Source organism: Bidens hawaiensis, unplaced genomic scaffold, assembly GCF_021521415.1.
Source record: "Bidens hawaiensis isolate Kalapana, Puna unplaced genomic scaffold, B.hawaiensis_p1.1 tig00015384_1, whole genome shotgun sequence".
Taxonomy (NCBI): Eukaryota; Viridiplantae; Streptophyta; class Magnoliopsida; order Asterales; family Asteraceae; genus Bidens; species Bidens hawaiensis.
Window position 1 is genome coordinate 537,444 of NW_027492372.1, and position 18,948 is coordinate 556,391.

General features: G+C 32.9%; 1 protein-coding gene, 1 long non-coding RNA gene and 2 other non-coding genes across 4 annotated transcripts; 2 read left to right on the forward strand and 2 right to left on the reverse strand.

The window, feature by feature from the left end:
• Positions 1-698: 698 nt before the first annotated feature.
• On the forward strand, positions 699-1,697 carry LOC143549039 (uncharacterized). Its single transcript, XR_013138066.1, has 4 exons — positions 699-816; positions 1,241-1,340; positions 1,420-1,547; positions 1,644-1,697. It is a non-coding gene; the product is annotated as an uncharacterized LOC143549039 (long non-coding RNA).
• Positions 1,698-1,826: 129 nt separating this feature from the next.
• Positions 1,827-3,835, forward strand: LOC143549044 (uncharacterized). Its single transcript, XM_077040057.1, has 6 exons — positions 1,827-1,949; positions 2,049-2,251; positions 2,358-2,478; positions 2,583-2,765; positions 3,454-3,510; positions 3,635-3,835. Exons 2-6 carry the CDS (start codon positions 2,085-2,087, stop codon positions 3,833-3,835), a joined length of 729 nt encoding a protein of 242 aa, XP_076896172.1. The 5' UTR covers positions 1,827-1,949; positions 2,049-2,084.
• A 2,238-nt stretch (positions 3,836-6,073) lies between these two features.
• LOC143549057 (small nucleolar RNA R21) lies at positions 6,074-6,156 on the reverse strand. Its single transcript, XR_013138070.1, has one exon. It is a non-coding gene; the product is annotated as a small nucleolar RNA R21 (small nucleolar RNA).
• A 49-nt stretch (positions 6,157-6,205) lies between these two features.
• Positions 6,206-6,355, reverse strand: LOC143549058 (small nucleolar RNA snoR2/U65). The gene has a single exon (XR_013138071.1). It is a non-coding gene; the product is annotated as a small nucleolar RNA snoR2/U65 (small nucleolar RNA).
• Between the last annotated feature and the right edge of the window lie 12,593 nt (positions 6,356-18,948).

Genomic DNA, 18,948 nt, shown 5'->3' on the forward strand with positions numbered 1-18,948 from the left:
TTAATAACTTGAAATTAATATATTGATTTATGCTTTTCTTTTTCTTTAGACATGTAGTGTTAACAAGATTTTAAATATTATTCAAAAGGTAAAAATAAATATAATATAATTATTTTAAGTACTTTTATTTCTTTATTTTGTCACATGTCATACACAAAAAATTGTAAAACTGTATCGTTTCAAATCGTTACTGATTGAACATAATTCGGTTTTATATGTTGCTTGATTATACAATATTTAACTTCAAAATATTTAGTCATTTAACTTATTATTTGCAGATCGTTTGATGCCAGCAACTTATCATGCTTAATCAACTTCCAAGTTCTAAGGATTGTAAGGATGACTCTATCATCAAAGTTTGGGTACTCCGATTTTGGGATAATCATGTTTGTGATAAACCTGATCAAATCATCTCAAAAGACATGATATTAATTGATCAAGAGGTATGATATCTTATGTGTCTATCTTTATTACTTTCATGGACGTTACCATTTATATTGTCTTTTCTTTTTTAACATGTTGAAGTTTTTATCCTTTTTAATTGTTAGGGAAACATGGTTCATGGGAGCATATTAAAAAAATTTATATACAGATTCGAGAGATATATATCTGAAGATATGTGTTATATTATAAAGAATGTTTCTGTTGGTGACTCGGTTCTAACTACAAGCATGTTGATAATAATAAAAAAAGTCAATCTCTTTTTAAAGTTAACTGTTACCCCTTGTGAGGATTTTGGTGGTGATTTACACGGATTCAAGTTTCATCAAATTGATTCACTTATTGACAAAGTCACTAAAACTGGCACCATTGTTGGTAAGTATTATGTTACATTATAAGGCTTTGTCTTATAAATTACAGTTTCATGTCTTAGTTTAAGTTATTTTTCCGTTATATCTTGCCATCAACACAAATTATTGTAATCACAGTTATATTCATTTTATTACCTAATGAGTGTCATTTATAATATGTTTTTTGTTTCCATATTCAATAGCATAATAGCTAATGTTACTACAATATAAAAAAAATTTATTAGCTAATGTTCAAACTCCATAGTATGAAAGTATTATGTTACACAATATTTTTTATATTAAATTTCTATTAATACAATATAATAAAGAATATCAGTTTGCGTCAAAAAATTTACCAGCATCTATTTTTAATACGAATTATATACAAATTATATTTTTATAACTATCATCGCTTATTTCTAATGAAAGTTTTTTTTCTTGCAATATAGATGTAATTGGCGTTGTAGCTAATTATTCACCAATCGAGGACATTACAAAATCTAATGGTGTTGAAACCAAGAAGATGTATTTAAGGTTAAAGGGTTTGAGGTAACTTGATTTTTTATTTCATTTTATGTTATATGTTAACTTTGTAAATGATGTTTACTTGCTTACATGTTTTCAAAAGCAACAAGGAATTACCTTTAACTCTTTGGGGATCATACGCGGTTGACATGTCAACTTATATTCTTGCAAATTCTGATCAAGCCCCTGTAGTGGTTGTATTACAATTTGGCTTATACAAGATTTATGAAGGTTTGATACATTGATTTCTTATTGATTATTTTAAGTTTATATAGCTTAAAAATTTATTATATATTGAACTACTTTTTAATTTATGTTAATTTCAAGGTCGTCCTTGTGTTTCCAATTCAATTAATGTTACTAAGATGTACATCAATGAAGACATGCGTGAAATCAATGAATTCGAGAGGAGGTTTTTGTCTTAATTTATATTGCTTTCCGATTGTTTTGTATTAGCTATTTCACATTTACGAAATATATTTTTTGTTTTGTATTAGCTATCTTGATTCAGTGCCTTCTCAATCGTCATCAAGTAGCCGTCTTTCTGCACCAATTGTTCGTGTTCCATTACGCAAGGAGTTTCTCAAGTCTACCGAGTTCAATCATATCATAGAACTTGAAGAATTTCATAGGGTAATTTAAATTGTTTTTTTTTGAAAATTATACTTTATTACTAACATATATATATATATATATATATATATATATATATATATATATATGTTTTTACAGCCTAAGCAAGTTATTATTTGTGGAAAAATACTTCCTATGTCCAAATATACACAATGGTATTATGTGAGCTGCAAGGTGTGCACCAAGGCAGTTAAAGATCGTGTCAACAATGATGGTGGGGTTGAGGGAGTAATGAGCCTATTTCAAGCAAAATATTTTTGTAAGGGAAAGTGCAACAATGCTATCGTTGAAGCTGTACCCAGGTTTTTCATTTCATATGTTAATATTGTTGTTAAATTACTTACATAGTTATCTAATGCAACATTTTGAAGTGTTTTGACTTAAACAAATATTTTAACGAATGTGTAGGTATCGTATTAATCTTTCAGTTCAAGATACCACTGGAGTTGTCGAATTGAGTTTGTGGGAGGGTCATGCTAATAGGCTTCTCAAGATTAGCGCTTATGATATGTTGGTTAAACTTATAAACGTATGTATTTTAAAGAAATTAAATAGTTATTATTTTAGATTTATTTTTTTGTTTTCCATTATGTATATAATCTGTTATTGATAGTTTATTACTTTTATTCATAGGGGCCTCCTGATTCGAGCCTATTTCCAGAGGAGCTCAAAAAACTTGAGAATAAAGTGTTTGCTTTCAAGATTGCAGTTAACCAATATAATTTGGATAATGAAGGCGTAGCGTACAACGTAGCCAAGCTAACTGATGATGCTTTCATACTATCGGAACTTCAAAAGAAAATCAACTCTAACCAGGTACTAAGTGTTCGTTTGGTTCATGAAAATATGCCTTGTGTTTGTTTGGTAAATATTTATTAGATATTGAAATATAAAAAATCTGAATGGTTTCATTACTAATAGTTTTTCTAAAACTACATTTATTAGGTGGTTTAGTGTAATTCATGTATTTGATGTTTACATAAGTGTAGATATTTGAACAATCTGTTCGTCATATTTCAATTCGATTGCATTGTTTTTTAGACCGGTCTGCCGGTTCAACCTGAATTCGGTAGTCTAGCTGGTCCGAATTGTAGAGAACAACCGGTCACAGTATGTTGTTCGTCATATTTCAATTCATTCAGTTGATTTTTTTAGACCGAACCTGACCAGCCGTCCCAACTGGTTCACAAATTATTTTTGATAGGAAAGTAAAATTGGATGTTAATATGTTTAAAATATCATTTGTCTTTTTTTTTAAATTATATTTCCTTAATATTTTGATGTTTTGATATATTTTATATATCGTGCAATTTCTAAAAAAATTTAGTGTTAAGTTAACCAGGCCCTGCGCAACTGGTTTTTTAATTTGAGCCGACCGATTCAACCGGTCCGATCGGTGAACCAGTGATGCTTCCGGTTTGATACCCTATCCGGTTATGGAAACATCAGTTGATATTTTTAAAATATGCTCTTTCTAAATTCCTTTGTTTAATGCTTTTAACAGAGTCAAGAATCCGATTCCATTACTGTTGGTGCTGCTGTTGAGACATTTAGTGTGAAGGTATGCTACTTTCCATTATTATACAACATAATATATATATATACACACACACAAGTTTAGGTAGTTGATGCTTCCTTTTTGTTATTTGGTAGTTACTGATTCAATTTTTTACTAAATTTAATAGGATGTTATTTCGGTGACGGATGACAATCTCAATGCAATTGAAAAAAGCACGGGGAAGAGCATGGCAACCAACAAAGAGAATACTTCCTTGACCTGTTCAAGTCCCATTTTAAAAAGAAATCTTATTGATGTGTATGATGTGGATCATCCCCCGACTCAGTCTACAATCAAATCTTACTCGGGGACAACTTTTGTTGATTAGGAAAATGGCAAGTCCAAGCTCTTGATTCCCAAAATGGAAAAACCATGAAAACGTCTCATTTAAAAGCCTTTTAGAACATTTTCAATTTGCTTAGTACCTTTTAATTTGGATTTTGAACACTTATCTATGTTTGGGCTTTTGTGGTTTATGTGTTATTTGGAATTTGGATTTTATATGATTTATGGTTTTATTATTGCATTTTGGAATTCATATGGTTTGTGGTTTTATTATTGTTTTACAAAATGTTGAAACGTCAACTACTTTTTTTATGGTTGTTCCTATGCAAACATTTTTTTTTGTAATCAGTTTACTATGTTTCACTAATTTTATAGTTAAGTGATTATAAGTTATGGTTTTTTAAACTTATGAATAAACCTTAACAATTGCTCATGGTATATGTCAATGGTTTATGTTATATAATTTTCTAATAACTGTGAAAATTGTATAAACACAAATATACTTATTGTATTTTATAAAATAAGATTAATGATTACAAGATGCTTTAAACCTATGCCTAATATGTTATTTTTTTATTTTTTTTTCTTTTGTAGTCGGAAATTCAAGAAGACCTTATGACGACATTACCGATGGTATAATTATGGCTACTTTTATCAATACTTTTGTAATCCATTTTTCATATTATCATACAACCTATAAATAAATAAAATTTGAGTTTTCTTTCAAATATTATGTAATACTTAAAAAAATGCACATAATTGACTAATTAAATTTCATCGTCATCATCATCATCATTACTCAGTATATCCCACCAATAGCATAGCTATGGTAGGGTCTGAGGAGGGTAAGATGTAGACAACCTTACCTCTACCCCATAGGGATAGAGAGGCTGCTTCCGATGAGACCCCCGGCTCGATAGTAGTTTTGCATCAAGCCTTGGACATAAGGCACATGGCACTCAATCATCGGTACACCGGCTGATTGGTGCATGTACCATTGTCTTTCGGCTATCAACGCCACCACATGATGCCTGATTAACCTTCCGCCACTTTTAACGTTATATTCACGAGATTAGTAAAATAACGTTAAAATTAGTGCAATTTTACTTTTGCCCACCCAAGGGTTCACACATATACACATTATATGCGCGCACCGTAAGCAGGGCGTTGACTAATTAAATTTAATGTTAATTAATAATATATATTTGAATTTTAATTTTTTTAGCTGCCATAAATTCACGAAGACCTTTTGCTGACATTACCAATGGTTTGTAACATTTTTTTCGATATAGTTTATTATACTCACTATTGATCATCAACATACTAAACATCTTTTTTCGTCATCCAAATACAAATATATAGGTAATATATTGGGTGTTTCCAACACTAAACATAGGCGAAAGGTTCAAAAGCTCATTTTAGAAAACAAGAAACGAAAACGTATGACACCTTCATCAACCATTCAAGCAACAAGTTTACGCCAATCATCTGCCTATGTTACGCAAATAAACGATAGTAAGACAACATTCCCATGAAATTCATTCATAACTAATAATCTAAAAATCACTAGATAGGTGTTTATTTTATTTATTTGTTCAAATTCTAGGTATTCAAATTGATGCTTCTGTCTCGCAATATTAATGGATATGAAAAGGGGTAAAAAAATATCAAACGCATCAAATATCCAGTCTTCAAGTAGTAGTCAATCTTCTTTAATGACACAACAATCAAATCAACAACAGGAAGTAATTGAGGTTGACATATTTTTGGGCGTGTCATTATAACTTGTTTGTGGCTGCAGAGCAGATTTAGATTACACAAGATGATCCAAATCAATTACAATATACTAATGTGACATTCTAACATGAAAAGATCTGCGAGAACATTCAGCTAAACAAAATATTCCAGATTACACTATTGAAATAAACAACATCTACATACAATCCCACAACCCAAAATACATTCCCTAATAAGATGTGAAGCTGGACAAGAACCCAAACACACTCATACCATGTTCAAACGTCCCAAAAATGATACGCGGAGCTGCAAAAACTTTAATCAAAATCTAATTCCGATTCAAACCATCTATTTAAACAATGAAACACGGTCGTAAAAAACCAAATTCAATCAAAGTAGTCACAAATCACCACGACCGTGATTTCACTGTTTAAAGACATGATATAAATCTCAAACACACCAGCCAAATCACTTCAAAAGTTCAAACGATCAAGCGTCCAGGTTCAAAAGTTCAAACAATCAAGCATTCAGGTTCAAACATTTGCATGCCTCAGATAGTCAATCTATCATCAATGTATGATCAGTCAGTAATTCCAACATTTTATAATATAATTCCTCGTTGGCACCAAAACTTTTAAAATAAAATTAAAAACTATCACAAACAGTTTATTAACTAAAATGTAATCGCAAAAAACCGGCTCTGCGAATAAATTAAAATCAGTTCACAGGTCCCTATAATATGTGAATCGCACAGACGCTTGTTTTCGGTCCAATCATAGCATTTTCGGTCAATGCACCTTCGCTACCGTCAACGTGGCATCGAACCTAATTCAAAGCACAACTTTAAAACATTAAAACTATTTCAAAAACAAACTACAAACATATAGCAAAACATATAATGAGCCTATTTTCAAAATTAAGTTTAAACTGTATGTATACTATCTGTTTAAATCATGTTAAACGTCAAGCCTAAAAATGATTAATAAACATTTTTAGAATTAACGGGGAACCCAACAAAACAGCTAATAAGACTAAAACATGTCTAAAAACAAGGTTTATAATCTGTTTGAACAATGTAAACCATCTGTTTAAACCATGTTTAACATCAATGGCTAAAAGGTTTATAATAATAAGTTGTTTGCAACATAAACTAGTTAACCCACTAATAAACCTTTTAACAAAAGATGCTAAACCCAATTCAAACAAATAACAACTTAGCTCCAACAAAATATAAACTTGTTTTTATTTTTTAAGTAAAAAGAAGAAGCCTCAGAGACCCGTTCCAAATCACACACACAGCGGAAAACACATACACGTGTTCTCGACCGATAACTAAAGCTCAAGAACCGTGTGAATGATTAAAGAGTTCGTTATTAGGTGGATGAGAACAACGAAGGCGTGAACCCTAATTTGAGCTTTTGAAGAAGAGGTGTTGTGTTTAAATATTAGCAGATGATAACTTTTATAGGGAAGATGTGAAGTGCAAACCCTAATTCATGTACGATGGAAGGAAAGTTGGGCCCATTAAGGCAAGCCCACTTATGATTTGTTTTTATTAGTTTTGGGCCATGATTAGTTTTGTTAAGCCGGGTAGAAACTGGTTTCGGGTATGGTCAACTAAAGTCGGGTATTTTACCGGGATTTCTGCGTTTTTTCAGGTTTCAGGTCGGGTTTTGACCGGGTATTTCCAGTTCCGGTTCCGAGGAGAAATCTAATATCAGGTCATACCCTGGTCTATTTATTACCAAATAAATAAGATAATTTTCAAAAAAACTATGAATATGATCCTAACATGTTACATATAGATATGATACCAACGTGTTACGATGAATAAATAGACCAGATCGGGTACGGGTAGGAACCAGTTCCAGGTCGGGTTCGAAACGGTGTATTTTGTGCATCTCTAGTTTTGCTTTTGGTTTGAAAGGCTAGTTCGAGTTAGAGGTGCACAGAAAAACCAGTTCCAGGTTGGAGCCGACCATACCTGTTAAGCCATACTCGCTAACCCATACTCGGTTCCACCTTTTATATCTCAAAATTGGTTCCTACCCGTTCCCACTCTTTATATCTTAAAATGCTTAAAGAAGGGTTGTTTAAATAGTTTTTGGCTCGGCTCGATTTCTAAACAAGTTGAGCTCGAGCTCGATCCACGGTTAGCTCCTCGTGGCTCGTTTATATTAAACGCTAGATTTTAATATATAATAATAATAACATACCAAAATAAGAAAAATAACTATAATACATTTATTATGACGCTCGACTTTAAAACATTATAAAAATAACAAAAGATAAAACATAGAACATATAATATTATAAATCCTAATGTTTATAAATTTTACATAAACTGATGTTAAAGATTATATTTTTGTCGTTTAATATCAATATTTGTAAAAAAAAGATATAAATAAAAACTAAAAAAAAGTTAAACAAGCATAGCTTGAGCTTTGATATTTTTGTGTTATTGCATATTGCATATTGCATGTGTGTATGTATAACTATGTAGGTTAAGACATCAGTATTCTTGTACTTGAAGCAGCAAGGGTGATGATGTAACATCCTGATTTTGATAATATTAATAAAATGAATTTCGGTTATTTTATAGTGTGTCGTTTCCGGTTTAGATAAATAAACTATAAGATGATGAGCTTGGAATTTAGTAAATGAAATAAGAAATGGAATGAGCCTTAGGTCCATGGGCTTAATGGAGTATAAATACCCCTTAAACCCTAATCATTTCCATTTTATCCATCTCTACACCATAGCCTACACCTTGAAAAAACACACACAACCTGAACCAAGATCCGAAGACGAAAACCCGAGCGTGTTGGTGCTAGAACGTTGTGACGAACCGAACCTACATCAAAGACCAACTCGTGTTTGTAGTTCGACTCGTTTAAGGTACGTTTATAACTAGAAATCGTTCATTTAGGTCCGAATTCATTTAGATGATCTTAGATCTGTATACATATGATAGAAGCGAACCTAACGGGCTAATTTTCAGTGAAATCCAGTATCAATTGATGGGTTTATCAGTAAGGTAAAGACCCGGGTTATAAACAAACAAATCGGACTGTGTAAACGTGATTTTTGGATGTTTCGTTGATTGGGGTTTATAGGCGCTGGCATTACGAATCTATTGATACCAAACTCGTGTCATTTGGTTGAGATTTAAGGATAAATGGTTGAATCCGTTGATGTTGACTGTGTGATGTTTTTGGCGATTTTGACTTTGACCCTTGAGTCAAAGTCTGGATAAGACTGATGCAATTCGCCAAGCTTTAACGAATTAGCTTGTCATTCATTATATCCAGATAACGAATTAGCCCAACCATCTGTTAACGAATTAGCTTGTCCATTCGTTATATCCAGATAACGAACTAGCTCAACTATTCGCTAAATTGAGATAACGAATTAGCTACCCAATTCGTTATGATAAGGTAACGAACCAGAGAACGAATCAATGTATGTAAAGATAACGAACCAGGATGACGAATCAGCTAGCGAATTAGGCTTAAATCATCATGACGAATTGGTTAGCGAATTAAATAATAATTTAAAATCCTAATGGAAAATGTGTTAAGACAGTTAATAGAAATAATATTTTTCCAAGCTGACCTGGCAGCTCGACCCTAGCCAGGGCTCTGCCCCTTGGACCCTGCTAGGGGCTGCCGCCCCTAGACCCCGCTGCCCCCGGACCCCCGTTCGTTGTGGGTTGTATAAAGATAGAAATTCTATATGGGTAGTAATAGTTAATTTATACATGTAATTATTATACAGTTAGCCGTGCACAGCTCAAGAAGGGAATAACTATAAACGGTGAACGTAACCGCATTCAGGAGAGTTTCTAACCCCATTTCCTTGTTATGCTTTCGGGGCTGTGTGCATACTCAATGTGAATGTTAATACACTTACCTTAAATGGTAAGTGTATGTCTTAATGATGATTGTGATAGTTATGTATGTATGCTTGACAATACATGAACGACCTTCGGGTATTGCACATATTGTTAAGGTAAGTATAGTGTAGTATGTATGATATGTGTATGTGAATAAGGGAGTATGTACGAATATGTTGTGTATGGTATTAATTGTATGGATATGATAATGAAAGGTAAGGTTAAAGGGTTGCATACCCTAATAATATATGCGAAGGATGAAGGGTTGCATACCCTAATAATATATGCGAAGGTTAAAGGGTTGCATACCCTAATAATCTATGCGAAGGTTAAAGGGTTGCATACCCTAATAATCTATGCGAAGGTTAAAGGGTTGCATACCCTAATAACATATGCGAAGGTTAAAGGGTTGCATACCCTAATAACATATGCGAAGGTTAAAGGGTTGCATACCCTAATAATATATGCGAAGGTTATAGGGTGTAATGCTCTTTAGAACGAAAGGTAAGTATATGAAAGAAAGAAAGTGCAAAGGTAAGTAAGTATATTATAAACGAAAGTATGAAAGTATGTAGTTATGAATGCATTGTATGTTATGCGATTAACTAGAACTCACTCAGCGTAGCTGACTTTTAGTATGTACACATGTGAGTAGAATGAGGCAGCTCACTTGAGGGGACACGTGACATCGAATAAGAGGTTGGCATCGGAAGACTCAAGACGTTTTAGTTTAAATTATTTGTTAATTTTGAAAGACGAGATGTTGTTTTAAGACAAGTTATGGTTGTTATGAAAGTTTTATATTCCGCGTAAGGTTTTAATTAACTCTGACATTTAGAACTGTGTTTATGAGTAAATCCAACGTTCAAATGTGAGGCACCGGTAACGGGGCCTTACAGATGATGAGCTTGAACTCAATGTGAATTGCTAATGTAATTACTAATAAGCGAAAACCTTATGGAGATGTCTATGTTGTAACATTGATCTACCGTACTAATGATGCATATGTATATGCCCTAATAGTAGTCACATGGAGATGTCTATGTTGTAACATTGATCTACCGTACTAATGATGCATATATATATGCCCTAATAGTAGTTACATGTTCATACAATGGTAAAAATTACATCATATAATTATATGACCATATGTTTTCCATAACTCCTTAAATCAACAAAATAGAACCAAACATATTTACGAGAAGTGAACAAAAGCTCCACGATTGATGACATTTTCAAGTTATGGAACAATCGTCACTAAAAAATTAAAGCAAGTAAAACGAGGGTGGTCAAATAGGGTATGAAACATCGAAAGTACTATGAACCTAATCAATCGTACGTGTAACTGTGTAAGAAAAGATTATTGGCATGCCAAACTTTTACTCCTCTCTACTTTGACCAGGACAAAGCCATGAAAAATACTCATGATCATGCGATGCTTAAGCTCAAAGATATGTTCAGATCCGGGTCTTGGACACACTGCAACAAAATGATTTTCAACGGTTAGAAACCATCAAAGGATATATGATCAGATAGATCACTTTTGAAAGTTTGAAGTTTATAGGGTTCTAATTGAGGTTTATAACCTAGAGTTGAAAGTATCCACTCGAACAACCGAAAAATATAACAATCAACTGTTTGTGGGTAAAGCAAACACTATTTAATTTTACATATATGTAATATGACTGGTTGGTTAGTCACTTAAAAAAAATTGAAACGTAAAAACACTCATCCACATGTATATAACTTTGTTACAATCAATACACTAAAGGCGTATCATTGATACCAAGTCAAAACTGATATATATATATATATCAAGTTACGTTTGTATATTGTATAGATAGTCGTGGCACAAAACTGATATATATATATATATATATATATATATCAAGTTACGTTTGTATATTGTATAGATAGTCGTGGCACATTTAACTTGTTGTAGACCTTGATTAAGAGTTCAATACATATTTTCATTTATATGTTACACGTTTTCATGACATCATTTTATCAACATGTGTGAGATATTTGTATACAAACACACAAAGGCACTAAATGTTTTGGATCACACATGTAACTCATATATCGTTATATATAATATATCACCATACAACTTAGGGTCATCGAAAAATGTCATATATTTTTGTGTTGATGTTATGGACTATGGTAGAGTGGAGCGGGACGGAGGAGATGGCAACGAGCCAGGCGTACCGCATAGGATCAACGCCCTCATCTTCAGGTACCACAAGATCAATACCGTCCGACATATTCATAGAGGTCAACATGCAACGTGGGAAAGAAACATGAGAACAAGCGACATGTTTTAAGCTTAAGTTAGATAAATAAAGTGAATTACAAAACTTATACTACCTTTTTAGAAAAGTTATATTTTAATTATTAACTGAGTACTATAGGTTATAAAATTGGATATTATCCAAATCATACTCTTATCAGCCCACATGCATCCCAATTATTTGACTTGTCTTTTAGAAGCCTAGTGGAAAATCCTTTTTAATTCGGCTTTTTTTTTTATTTTTGAACGGCCAACTAAGTAACGCCGGATACCCCGTAAACTATTCGTTTGTAACTGGTCCTTTATTTATTTACTTTTAAAAATACCATTTTCAAATTTCTTGGTTACTTTTTCTTAAACATGATATATGGTTATATTATTATTTACCTAGCTTTTAAGTAACAATGTTTAAAGTTGTTAAACCTGAGAACATTTATTTTTACTTTTTACAGATACGAAGTTTTTATAGACTGTTTTCAGCCAATTCAAACATATGATATTTTAAATGATATAATAAAATCAAGATTTAGTGTTTCTGTTGGATAGCGGACTATAGTTTAGTGATGTAAATGTGACGGGTTGAGCTTGCAAGATAAACTAAGCTTGAACACGGTTTAATTAGAGATTTATTTGTAAAACTAGACATTGATTCATATTAGACTCGCATATTCTTAAAGATTCAATATACTTAATTATATATTTATGTATGCTGCGTACTTATTTAAATTTGCAAATCATAAAATCATAATCAAACTCAATGTATAGCGTTAAGAGTTGAGATTGGTTCATCAAAAGAGCTCAAATTAGTCATAACATACTCACTTAGACTAGACTTAATCAAGTCGCAACGAGTCAAACTTAATTGCTCATGATGAACTAGATTTATTTGCATTTTACACCCTATTGGAATCTATCGATTGATTCCGATTACAACAAACAGTACTGAAATCAAAACTAAGAGAAATAATCTAGATGATAAAATCAAACCTAAGACTAATTATGAAAAGGATGAATGGAACAAATCATGTATATTTTATTTTCATTGCGTTTTAATTAAGTTATGTGTTGAGATAAAGGGAAAAGTAGGGATGCCATGCATGATCTCCCATATCTAGGTAAGGTTAGCAAGAGATGTGAATTTATTTGCATTGCATTTAATCTGTTTAGTTTGGTTAACGAAGGATACGCATGAAAATTGAAAAATTAGTTTATGTTTTCTCTATTATTCTATATTTCTATATGGTTTCTAACTTATTTATTTTGGCCAACGATTAAACACTGAACTACATTATTACGGTGTAGACCGCCAAAACCTATTGACATGGCAACTTCACACCCTTTGACGGAGGCCATAAGAGATGGTCTAAGAAATATACCAATTAAGAGGATATTTTTTTGAAAAGAAAAAGTACGTTTACATCAAATTTTTTTTATGTATATAAAACGAGTTTTTAAATATCTTATACTTTTAAAAACTATTCACGCGTGACGAGCATAAGTTTTGGTAGTTTAGGCATCTTTGAATTATGATGATAAATTATTTATTGGTTTAATGAATTGATGGACATAACGACGTATCAATGTTGAGAAACTGAATTAATATAGTCCTATGCTAAATCTATATATAATAAGCAACCAACGTGATGGTATTAATTTAATGTAGCATGTACGTAATCTACAACAAGAGACAAAACAATTGTTGGGTCGGACAAGTGGACCATGAGGGAGAATAATAAAGTCTATATCTTATATAACATTGACTATTATGATATTTGACTTTAGTTACAATGTTTAATGTAAGTCTCGGTCACTTGTTTTGTGCTTTTATATTTTTACTGAAATAGTTATTTTTCGTATTTGTTTCAATTACTTATTTATAAAACAATGTCAATTTTAAGATTAAACTAAAGAAAATGTCGATAAATTGTATATTTGAATTATAAACAATTTCATATTAGTCAAACTAAAATAGTTAGTGATTTTGTTTGAAGTGTCTCTTAAGTGTTTGATTTGTTATACCATTTGTGATCGAAACGATGATATTTCGGATATGAATGATAAACGTGGAAGAGATAGTAACAAGCTGTTGATCGAGAAGATTTGTGATATGTATGTTTTTAGAAATGATGATTTTCTTGTGTTTTTTAGGTCATCGCAGTATTGCATGTAACACCCTTGGCAAACACAACACCGTCCCACTCTTAGGCAAATCCCACATCGGCCGTGGACAAGAGATCTTTGGTTCATAAGTAATGTCTTGTCTCTTCAATCATCAACGCGTTTTGGGCTTAGTTGGCTGCGGAACACTTGAAAACTCCACGGTTAAACGCGCTAGGTGAAAGTATTACTAAGATGAGTGACCACCTGGGAAGGTCTCTACCTGGGCAACCAAAAACAAAGCCGTGAGTTCCCGGATGGGCAACCCATCGTCCCACTAGAGTTTACGTTAGCTTCAGAGTTTGGCTTGATCGTTCTCCCGAAAAACTATACTTTAGGATGATCCGACTTTTGTAGTACAATTAAGATAAAATAAAGTATCATGAAAGTTATAAAGTAACAAAGATAAAGAGATACATTACTATGTTATGTATATGGTAACTAGATGAAAAGGTAAACAAAATTATATTATTAATCAATATCATATTAAACACAGCATAATTGTTTTAGATGAAAAGTCCATCAAAACAATTTTAGTATTTTCAAGTCCCTAAACATTAAAAAAAAACACAAAGAATCTCTCAACCTAATATTTCTATATTAAAATCTATACACTTTCTAATTCTTTTAAATAATGATATGTTATCTTTTTAAATTGTCACATTAGGTTGAGAGATCTTTTATGTTCTTTTGACATGTCTAGATGCTTTACAATATATACTATAAAATCATATTAATTAATTTTGAAAAAAAGTAGAAAATAGTTGGTTTTCTACTTTTTTTTTTCTTTTATCAACCGACATCTGAATTGATATATTTGTCGTTTGTGTTGATGGAGAAATCATAAATTTACAATTTTAGGATACTTTTATAGTTATTAATTAAGGAAAATTACCAAAATAGCCATTTTTAAGAGATAGAAAGTGCAAAATAGCCTTGAATTTTAACATATTCTCAAATAGCTCATCTAATTTGGACTGAGCAGACGAGATCTGAAAAAATCCTCCGACGACAATAAAATTTAGGCAAGTGTCAAAATCCGACGAGATTTTTAAAAAAATTGGGGGACCAGTCCATATTTCATATTAAAAGTTCTTGAAATTATACAGTCTTGCCAGACGGTCTTTTAATGTTTCCTAACGTGTCCCCACAGCTTCCAAAAACATTGGAAAATGTGCCTTTAATTTAGTCTTTCAAGACGCATTTAGGGTGAATTTGTACCAATAAGATCATAAATTTATAAATATTGAGGGATCCCTCCATATTTTCGAACTAAAATTTATATTCCAAAGCGTTCTGGCAAGACGGGTTATATAAGTTTCTTATCTCGACCCTATATATTTTAAACTAATAGAAAAATGTGTTATTAAACTTTGTCTTTCAAGACACTTACTTGAAAAATTTGAACGAAGCGGATCATATTTTTAAAAATATTGTGGTACCTGTTCATATTCTTCACAAAATCTTTAAATTAAAAAGTTGTCTTGTCAGACGGGTTATATAAGTTTCTTATCTCGACCATATATATTTAAACTCATAGAAAAATGTGTCATTCAACTTTGTCTTTCAAGACACTTACTTGAAAAATTTGAACGAAAGGGATCATATTTTTGAAATATTGAGGCACCCGTTCATATTCTTCACAAAATCTTTATATTAAAAAGTTGTCTTGCTAAACGGGTTATATAAGTTTCTTTTCTCGACCCTATATATTTTTAAACTCATAGAAAAATGTGTCATTCAACTTTGTCTTTCAAGACACTTACTTGAAAATTTTAAACTAAGGGGATCATATTTTTGAAAATATTGTGGTACCCGTCCATTTCTTCACAAATCTTTATATTAAAAAGTTGTCTTGCCAGACGGGATTTTTAAGTTTCTTATCTCGACCTTATATATTTTAAACTCATGGAAAAATGTGTCATTCAACTTTGTCTTTCAAAACACTTACTTGAAAATTTTGAACTAAGGGGATTATATTTTTGAAAATATTGTGGTACCCGTCCATTTCTTCAAAAATCTTTATATTAAAAAGTTGTCTTGCCAGACGGGATTTTTAAGTTTCTTATCTCGACCCTATATATTTTGAAACATGGAAAAATGTGCATCAAAAATTTGTCTTTTAAGACACGAATCTTTGAAATTTGTACGAAGGAGACAGGTATTTAGTATATTCTTACTTGTCTGTCCATATTTACATTATATCTATCTTCATCAATCTCATTCATTCAATATTTTCATAAAATTCTAACTCTACAAATCATGAAGTTTAAGAGGGGTGATCAAGTGGAGGTTATGGATATGGGTCCCGGATTCGTTGGATCCTATTATGATGGCAACATAATCTCGACGTTCGGAAAACGAGTACACTGTTCAGGGTGGTATGAAGTGGAAGATGATGATGATAACTCATGTATATTCTTTGGATGATCATGTCGGAAAAGACGAAATCTCATACTATATTGTTGTAACACCGCGTCTTTTACCCTCCTTAATTTAAGCCCAAATGTACTAATTTAGAAGTATAGGGACTGAAACTGTAAATTCTGAAAATCTTGTCCCGTAGCGGTACGCGACGGTGGGTAACATGTAACCCATCGCGTATGCGCGATGGGGTTGCTGAGTCAGTGGACACGTGTCCAACAACGTGTCAACATGTGGCGCGTTGCGACAGGCCACGTGCCACCACCAGATTAGACGACGTTATTTTGCGGCGCCGCGGTACGCGACGGGTCCCAAGGAACCCATCGCGTACCGCGATGGGGGACGAAAATTGGCTATAAAAGGGGGGGTGACGGGCATGAGTCCCATTCATCCCAAACACACCTTCACTTTCACACACATAGCCTCGAAAGACGTGCCACGTTGCCGTAGCAAGCCGACGAGCCATTTTCTCGTAATTCGTGCAAGAAACGAAGTCGTAATCAAGTAGCAATCAATAAGCGAGTAGATCAAGATCCTGCATTTTTCTTATTATCATTCTAATCATCCGAACTAAGGTATGAGTTATGTTTAAGTTATTTGAATTATAGCTTAGACTATCAATCAAGGCTATGGCCTTTAACCTTGATCGTATTTTACAAACATTCATTCACAATCATATTTTCATAAACGTTACTCCATGAAGAAGTAATGTCAAACAAAAGATATATTTTGACGGGTATGTAGTAACTGGAAAGGGGGATATCACTAGTAGTAAGTTCTTGCCAAAGGAAAAGTAATTCGCATAAATCCCAATCAACCGAGGGACCCGTTTACTTACCTGGAGAAACTTACCAACGTGTTAGAACCTATTAGGCCAAAGCATGCTATATCAAACGGCACATAAAACCAAGTGTTTTCAATCACAATCAAAGATAAACGATTTCAAGGTTAAGCTTACAATCATAGATTAATCATCATTCAAAACATTCATACAAACCTATTTGTGTATAGGTTAAGTATTATTCTCAATCAACCAATCAGTCAAGGTTTACAACACCGACGGTACAGGCGAATACGTTCAAACCTTTTATAACGTGAATACGTTAACCTTTTTATCAGTCAAAACATATTTATACTCAATGAGACGAACGGGTGTTTGTCTTAACGAGTTAATCAATTGTCTACATGAGATCAAGTAATCTCTAAAACTTTATAATACAAAGTAGAAAATAAAGTCAACTCAGACCGAATACACACGTGTCTGGATCCATACATAACCGTTCAGCCTAATCATTCAAAGGCTACGTGGTCGTGGGCTAATGATCATAACTAGTCTCCCGGTAAGGGCTACGTGGCTCGGGAACAATTGTGTGTGTAGGGCAGTGGTACATAGACCAGAAGTAGAAATGCTTCTGCTGAGCTTGTAGAGAAAATTATATTTGTATTGTAATGTCATTCAAATGTTTTATTGAGTTATACGTGTTCACCAGCATATAGCTGACGTATTTTTCCAACCCATTGCAGGTAATTAAGCATAAGTAGCATTAGCAAGTATTGGAGTCTATATGATGATAGAAGCGCGTACAAGATGGCTCCGTTTTTGATAACAAATCCTTGTATTATGAAACATATATTTTGTAAACTATACTTGGTGTTTAATTCCAAGTAAATTTTCAATGTAAATTAATATTATATTCAACCTAAAGTCTTCCGCTAAAATTAACCCATAAACTCTGATATATTTACAAAACAGGTACCAACTTGTGGTCACACGCCTAGGCCCTAAGTCGGGGGTGTGACAGGTTGGTATCAGAGCCATCGGTTTTCAGCGAATTAGGTATTTAAACATTTGTACCTAAGCTTTAACCATTATTATTATCACTATTATTCGTAGGGATAAGATAGGATTGGTAAACCTCCTATCCCTAATCTAACTAAAATGCAGATGTCTTATACTAACTACTTTGGTAGTAGACACCGAGTAGCCATTTGATCAAAACCGACAATAAATTACGATCCATCCGATATGGAGAGTAGCAATAGTTATTATACTAGCTTTTTCAATCACAATCAACCAATCAATCCGGTGATACCCTATGGGAGTCAACCCGTGTATCTCCCAGGCAGTCAACAATATCCAATCGAAATCTCTGATAATACTGAGGAAAATATTCCCCAGTATTACCCCTCCGACATTCCAACATACCATCCTTCCGAGGAACAGGAGGTGCAGAGTAAGATCAAGCAGGGAAACCGAATCGAAATCATCAAGCTGGATGAATTGTCACTCTGATCAAAGGAGATGGCAATTTGGATCACCACCATTGAACTATCAATATGAGACCCCATCAGCATCTGCAGAACCCAGTCACAAACCAAAAATGAGGGTTAGCATGCCATACAAAAAGAATTTAACTCACCAATCAAGAATCCTTATGAATCGGAGGAGGATCCTGAAGAAGAGGAGGATCCCAAGGAGGAAGAAGAGGACGAGAATCCTGATTTTCCTCCATATTTAGGACCAAGGCCTTCGATTTCACAACAAGCTAAGGATATTCGCGAGGAAGCAAATCTTATCGAGGGATTTTATACCACTAATATCCCCGATGAAGAAATGCATGCATACGTAGTTAACCCACATCTCTATCCCAAG

Coding starts and splice junctions, on each gene's coding strand:
- LOC143549044 (XM_077040057.1), top strand. CDS start 2,085: ATGTCCAAATATACACAATGGTATTATGTGAGCTGCAAGGTGTGCACC. Junction 2,479..2,582: donor TGTTGGTTAAACTTATAAAC/GTATGTATTTTA, acceptor TTTTATTCATAG/GGGCCTCCTGATTCGAGCCT. Junction 2,766..3,453: donor AGAAAATCAACTCTAACCAG/GTACTAAGTGTT, acceptor TGCTTTTAACAG/AGTCAAGAATCCGATTCCAT.